Genomic DNA, 6,612 nt, shown 5'->3' on the forward strand with positions numbered 1-6,612 from the left:
AAATAAATAAAAAGAAATACAATAACTCATCAACTGTTTAGATTACCAGATTAGATTAAAATGTGTTGAAGATTGTCATTATATATTATTTAAGGATATCCTGTAGAGCTGTTTCACTGAAATCTAAATTCAAACAAAACAACAACATCCCTCTAACTCTAAAGCTTTGAGCAGCCCGGAGGAGAATCAGAGCTGCAGGACTACTAAGAAACTATTATTTAGTCTCAGACTCCAGTAGTTTGTTTATCTGACGTTCTAACACGTTATTGAAGCAAAATCAGTCAGTTCTCATATTCGCCACCAGGTGGTAGTGTTGCATGGAACTCTGCTGAGAAGGGCCTGGATACATATGAGAAAGAGTTTAGTTCATTTATTAGATTAGATTAGATTAGATTAGATTAGATTAGATTAGATTAGATTAGATTAGATTAGATTAGATTAGATTAGATTAGATTAGATTCGATTCGATTCGATTCGATTAGATTAGATGCTTACCACAACACATTATTTATTAGTATTTCTTCAAAAAAGGGCAACATTACGTAATTATTATCCCTGACCAGCTTTAAAATGAAAGTAATCCTCCTCAGCTTTGTCTGACCAAAGTGAGAGGGATGTTGTTGTTCATTACTTCCATTGTTTCATTGTGGTTGCTTTTATTAGCACCGTGTTGTCTGGAAGCACCAGCACTCGGAGTAAATGCCAGCTATCATTACCTCTGACTAATTATAGCTTCACACAGGGTCTCTCCTCTTCATCACACATCAGCCATACAAAGTGTAGCCTGTGTACACTTCACTGACACAACAATCACCATCTGTACAGCGTAAGTTTGACCTTTCACGACCGCAGCGAGCGTCCACATTTAGCCTCATTTCAATGAATTTGCAAAACTAAACGGATGCTTTGAATTCATTATATACTAATCTTCGTCATCCTCTCCACATTTTACTGCTTTTTGAATTTTAATGCTTGTCTAATGCTTGAACGAATATTAGCTTAGCGGTGCAACAGTAATGTATTCCTAACTGAAGACACCCCACACACACACACACACACACACACACACACACATACACACAAGACAAACTGACTGTCGGTGGGTGTCTGCCAACAAATTACAATCTATTACCAGTTTCCTGTTTGTTAATAGAGTTCATCCTCTGCTTCTAATCTGACGGCAGCTTTATGACTCATAATGTGTCGATTGGAAAATTGCAAAGTGTAAATTGCAGTGTGTCTTATTATATGACAACATGTTGATGATATATGGCTCATATAGTGTAGGTCGTTAGTGAGCGTACTAAAAATACAGTTTTACATAACTACAGTAATTAAGTGTACAGTGTATTTCACACATCAAATACAAACACACATTGAGTTCAGGAAGTCGCTGATCCGTGTTAATTTGTCAGTGGGTCATGTCACAAAATGTGAAAGTCTTCCTCTTCTAACGCCAAAGGCTAGAACTTTTATACGAGGATGTTTGTGTTGCGCCTCCTACTGGTACAACTGGAGGTTGGAAAAAACCTGTGCGCCCCAAAAACAGTACCTCTACTTGCCACAAGGGGGAAACACATCCTCCACTGTCAATCAAGTCTGAAGTTCTGTGTTAAAGTTGTGGAGGTGCAGCAGGTAAAGATTCCACCTGCTCCACAATGTTAGTGACTGGAAGTTAAGAGAAGAAGAGTTCGGCAGAGACCTTCTCCTCCATCGAATGAGGCTATGTGGACAGAAGGGACAGAGGACAGGGGACAGGGGACAGGGGACAGGGCACAGGGACAGGGGACAGAAGGGTTTGAACATGCAGAATGATCACCTATAACAGTAAGATGGTGATCTGGCGTCATCTTCAGCAGTCAGGCTGAACTCTGAAGCTCTCTGTCGTCGGCTCACATGACGAGAACAGCAAACACAGAAAATAAGCAGAAAAAAACAGTGCAAATGAGAATGAATGGAAGTGAAGGAGCGAGTCTTAATGTGGGTTAATCATCTAAATATAAATGAGAAGAAGGAGAAAACATGGGCGCTCCCTCATGTAGACACAGAGGGTTATGACATAATCATGGCAGATATTCATAATCATTATCATAATGTCATCCAATCATCAATTGAAGTAGTTTGAACCTGTTTGTTTTAATATGAAACATGGAATTAGAGTGTGTTGTCTGATGAGAGCAGATCTGAAATGTCAGTGTGTGTGAGTCATGTTCCCTCTTCATCCTCACAGCTGAACCTTCCCCTCACACTCTCATGTGTGTGTGTAGAAAGTCTCCCCGCTCCCCTCGGTGCCCCTGTGGGCCTGCCTGCCTATAAAAGCCGCCGCCCGCACGCGCAGCGCCGTTATTCCTCCAAACGCACCGCCGAGAGACGCGCCTTCATCATGACGGGGGCTCCGCGCGCACACATCCTCCTCTTCCTCATCTCCCTCTCATCCCGGACGGCGCTCAGTCGCTATATCGAGGTATGATTCACTGTGATGAGTTTGTGAGAGATGAATGGCTGTGACTTAGACACAGTTAGAGAGGCTGAAGCCGGAGTGTGTGTCAAGTTTGTGAGTCCAGTCAGTCAGTCAGTCTGTCAGTCTGTCAGTCAGTCTGTCAGTCTGTCACCTGAGCTCTGCCGTCATGTTTGATTCCTCAGGACAACGACGCGTCAGAGGGATTATATTCTCTGCTCACTTTGGACCAGAAGAGAGAATCAGAGGATTTTGTTTTCCGCAGATCTCTCAGTAAGTAAGAAACAAAGACCAACATGTGGGGAACAAACAGTTTAACAGGATCAAACTTAGACATGATGGAAGTGCCACTTGACTAAATTGATCAATCAGCCAGTGAGTCAATACACATGCATGTATGTACAGCACTATTGTGTGTTTTACTCAATTGTTCTCTCAGATTTCACTTAACACTTTATTTATTTATTACTTTATTATTATGTACTTTATATCTTTATAGTTTATTTTCATTAGATAGTGGTTGTAGTATAATTTCACATCATTTATAGTATGGTAGGTTCACTCAGAAATTCGATTAACACTTTATTGATCTACACTTTATTATTATTTCTGTATTCTATTTGAGTTTGTGAGTTTCAATGTAAAGTGAACATGAGTCATTGTGATTTAATACAATTTATGTGTGTGTGTGTGTGTGTGTGTGTGTGCGTGTGTGTGCGTGTGCGTGTGCGTGTGCGTGTGTGTGTGTCTGTGTGTGTGTGTGTAGGATGCCTGGATATGCTGGCCACTGATGGCATCTTCACCTTCGTGGCCTCTCGGGCTCAGCTGGCCTGTGCCGCCTTCGTCATCGCTGAGCCCAGTGAGGTCATCAGCCTGGAGCTGTCTGACGTGGACATCGACTGTGCGGCTGGAGACTTCATCAAGGTTTGGCACCGCTCACCCAAAAATAACTCCCGCACGTCAGCACTCCACACCGCCAAACACCATCCCACACACACTCACACACCAAGCATTAGATCTACTCCAAGCTGTTTTAAAATCTTTTAATATTAAATGAACTATGAGACGAGCTTCATCCTCTCAGGAACAAAAACACTGATTGACTCAAATCAGTGTCGGTGCTCAGTATGACCTTTAACCCTTACAGGTATTTCTTGTACCTTAATCAGTAAAGCTTGTTTTTGCTGCTATTGATGATGTCATGATGATCCCTATGTGTCCTGCCGTCCTCCCTCAGATATTTGACGGCTGGGTTCTGAAGGGAGAGAAGTTCCCCAGCAGCCACGACCACCCGCTGCCTCTGCATCAGCGCTACACAGACTACTGCTCGTCTGCCGCCCCGGGCGTCGCCAGCCGCTCCTCGCAGAACGTGGCCATGGTCTTCTTCCGCATCCAGAGCCCAGACAGCGGCTTCACGCTGCTCGTCAAAAAGCTGCACAACCCCTTCCGTAAGTGAGACGCCTGGGAAATCAGATTGTGATCATAACGTTTGAGAGTAAGATGAATAATATCACTTTACAGGGGATAAGATACAGTTTGAACATTTTAGAATGATCACACTTTTACCACTGTAGCATTTAATCTCTTATTTCTAACCCACGATTTGATTGAACTCAACATTTGGCCTCTGTAAGGTCTGTTACCGTAGAAACAGCCCCTAGCAGATGCCCCTGACCTTAACTAAGGGCACAAGTGAAGTCATCTGCTCCTCCACGATGAATGCTGAACAGGAAACATGACCTGAAACAGTTCAGTGACGTGTTGGGCCTCAGGTGACCCAATGAATGAAGTTTTGCTTTCATGCTCTTGTGCATATTTCATGCTCCTTCCTGTGTCCTAACACTGTCAATTTATTTTGACTCTTTATTGTTGCTTTATAGACCAACGCAATAATGAAGGAGGCAAAGTTATAGAGTTATAAGGAAAATAATTGTGGGTTGCATCCAAAGACACCTGACTCAGTGGAGTGTGTGGAGGGTTTGGTGCCAGCGTGTGTGTCGTGTGTGTGGAGCTTTAATCAGGTCGAGAGCGTCAGGAAGAGGGCGAGCGAGACGGAGGCACCTGTTTTCCAGCTGCTCTCCCAGACTGAGTGAACTCTCTGTCTAACAACATAACCATCACAGTGTTGTTACAAATGTTTCAGATGTAGAAACAAATCAAGTTTTTAAAACACTGGGGACCTCTGACCTTTAGGTGCCCCGATACCTCTCACAAAGAACCAGTCTGTCTCCAGCTCTGCTAATTCTTCACCAGAATGTTGCAGAACAGTATGCATACCTCTCTCTCTCTCTCTCTCTCTCTCTCTCTCTCTCTCTCTCTCTCTGTGTGTGTGTGTGCTCTATTACAGCCTGTAACATCATGTCCCAGAGTCCAGAGGGCAGCTTCACCATGGTGATGCCACACCAGCGTAGGAACTGCAGCTTCTCCATCATCTACCCTGTAGAGATCCGGCTGACAGAGCTCAGCCTGGGGCAGGCCAAGAGCAACGAGCTGAGCCCACAGGTCAGACAGACAGATAAACAGACAGGCTGACAGACAGACAGACGGGCTGACAAACAGAAAGACAGATGTTAACTAAGAATAAGTACCTTAAGAGTTACAGAATGACAATGGTTCTGAATGAGCATGATGTAATAAGTGGACTGAACTAAATGACACTCCAGGAGGACAAAACATCAGAACGCACATAATCACATTTCTACAGAGCACCAAAACAATGGAGCTGATTTATACGTCTGCATGAAATAGAGTTGAATTAGCAGAGACAATATGAAGTCTCCTGTGTCGGAGCAGAGCAGGGATTTGTTGAAAAAGGGTCTGAACAAAACAAAGATGACTCCTGGAGCTTTTGGCAGCCGCTTGGACATTTGCTGCCAGATTGTTGACATTATGATGAACTGTAATGTTTGCGTTTGCCGAGCCAAATATAACAGCTCGGGTTCTTCTTCGTTAGGTCGAATGTTGAGCAAAGTTTGTAAGGTATCCAAAATGAAAATGTCACCGTTTCAAAGGCCGTCGCTTATTAGAGTGGACAGCTGCGCAGCATCGCCGTGCCGCTGAGAGGAGATGTGAAGTGTGTGAAAGGACGCGATGAAATGTGAGGAGATAAACACGCTGAGAGAGAGTGTGTGTGTTTGTCGGTGAGGCTGTGGACTCACCGACTGACTCCCTTTCTTTGCAGAGGCAGGTGTGGTCGGGCTGCTCCAGGTCCGGTGACTATGTGGAGCTGCTGGGGGGGAACGGGGTGGACACCTCCAAGATGTTCCCTGTAGCTGACCTCTGCTTCTCCCTCAGTGGACTGGGTGAGGCCGCACATCAAGACAAGTCAACTCAAGTCAACCTTATCTCTGTAGTCCAGTATCTCATGTCTCAAAGGGCTTTACAGGCACAACATCAGGACTCAACACGTTCATTGCTTTAGTTACACTATACCACACTAAGCTTCCATCTGCTCCTGTGTAAAGCCTCCGTCTCTCTCCCCTCTGTAGCCCAGATGAAGATCGGCTGTGATAACTCGGTGGTGCGGTTGGTGTCCAGCGGGAACTACATCAACCGCGTCTCCTTCCAGTATCGCCTGCTGGAACGCAACGAGCTCCCCAAGATCAGAGAGAACAGCCTGGACGACTTCTGCAGCGTGGAATGAGACGGCCACAAGTCTTGTTTACGATGTAATTATGTAATCTTTCATCACGGGAGTATTTATTTCAAAAAGTTACGTTTCACAGTCGTTGTTCTTTAGATTTATGGGAAAAAGGCGGATTTAATGAAATCTTAAATCTTTTTATATTTAATTCTGGAATTCTGTGGCGAATGTTTTTGGCCACGTCGTTTTGTTTTCAAAACCTCCTCTTCTTCATCGTTTGTATCATTTTGTATTCTTTGGAGCGTTTTACATTTTCTCCATCACTTCTGTTCATTTTGCCTGAACCTTATACAAATAAATGTGACTTGCATGAATAAGAACTTTTGTCTCCCAGTTTCTATGAGCTTTGTTGTATCTAATAGCACAGCGTCATGTTGCTGCCGAAAGAAACAACATTATTATGCCACAGTCAAACAAACAGGACAATCAATACACAACATAGAACCACATAACATAGAGTGAACACAACTCTTCTCAGTGTGAACAGTGTCTCAGTATGATTGGAGTGTGA

At 43.8% G+C, this 6,612-nt stretch overlaps 1 protein-coding gene across 1 annotated transcript; it reads left to right on the plus strand.

The window, feature by feature from the left end:
* Nucleotides 1-2,367: 2,367 nt before the first annotated feature.
* LOC143000241 (corticotropin-releasing factor-binding protein-like) lies at nucleotides 2,368-6,333 on the plus strand. Its single transcript, XM_076149490.1, has 7 exons — nucleotides 2,368-2,464; nucleotides 2,644-2,731; nucleotides 3,225-3,382; nucleotides 3,696-3,906; nucleotides 4,806-4,960; nucleotides 5,640-5,760; nucleotides 5,947-6,333. The coding sequence occupies exons 1-7, from the start codon at nucleotides 2,384-2,386 to the stop codon at nucleotides 6,099-6,101; spliced, it is 969 nt and encodes a 322-aa protein (XP_076005605.1). The 5' UTR covers nucleotides 2,368-2,383; the 3' UTR covers nucleotides 6,102-6,333.
* Nucleotides 6,334-6,612: the final 279 nt, after the last annotated feature.

Source organism: Genypterus blacodes, unplaced genomic scaffold, assembly GCF_046128005.1.
Source record: "Genypterus blacodes isolate CSIRO-AG114 ecotype Tasmania unplaced genomic scaffold, CSIRO-AGI_Gbla_v1 ptg000045l_1, whole genome shotgun sequence".
Lineage (NCBI taxonomy): Eukaryota > Metazoa > Chordata > Actinopteri > Ophidiiformes > Ophidiidae > Genypterus > Genypterus blacodes.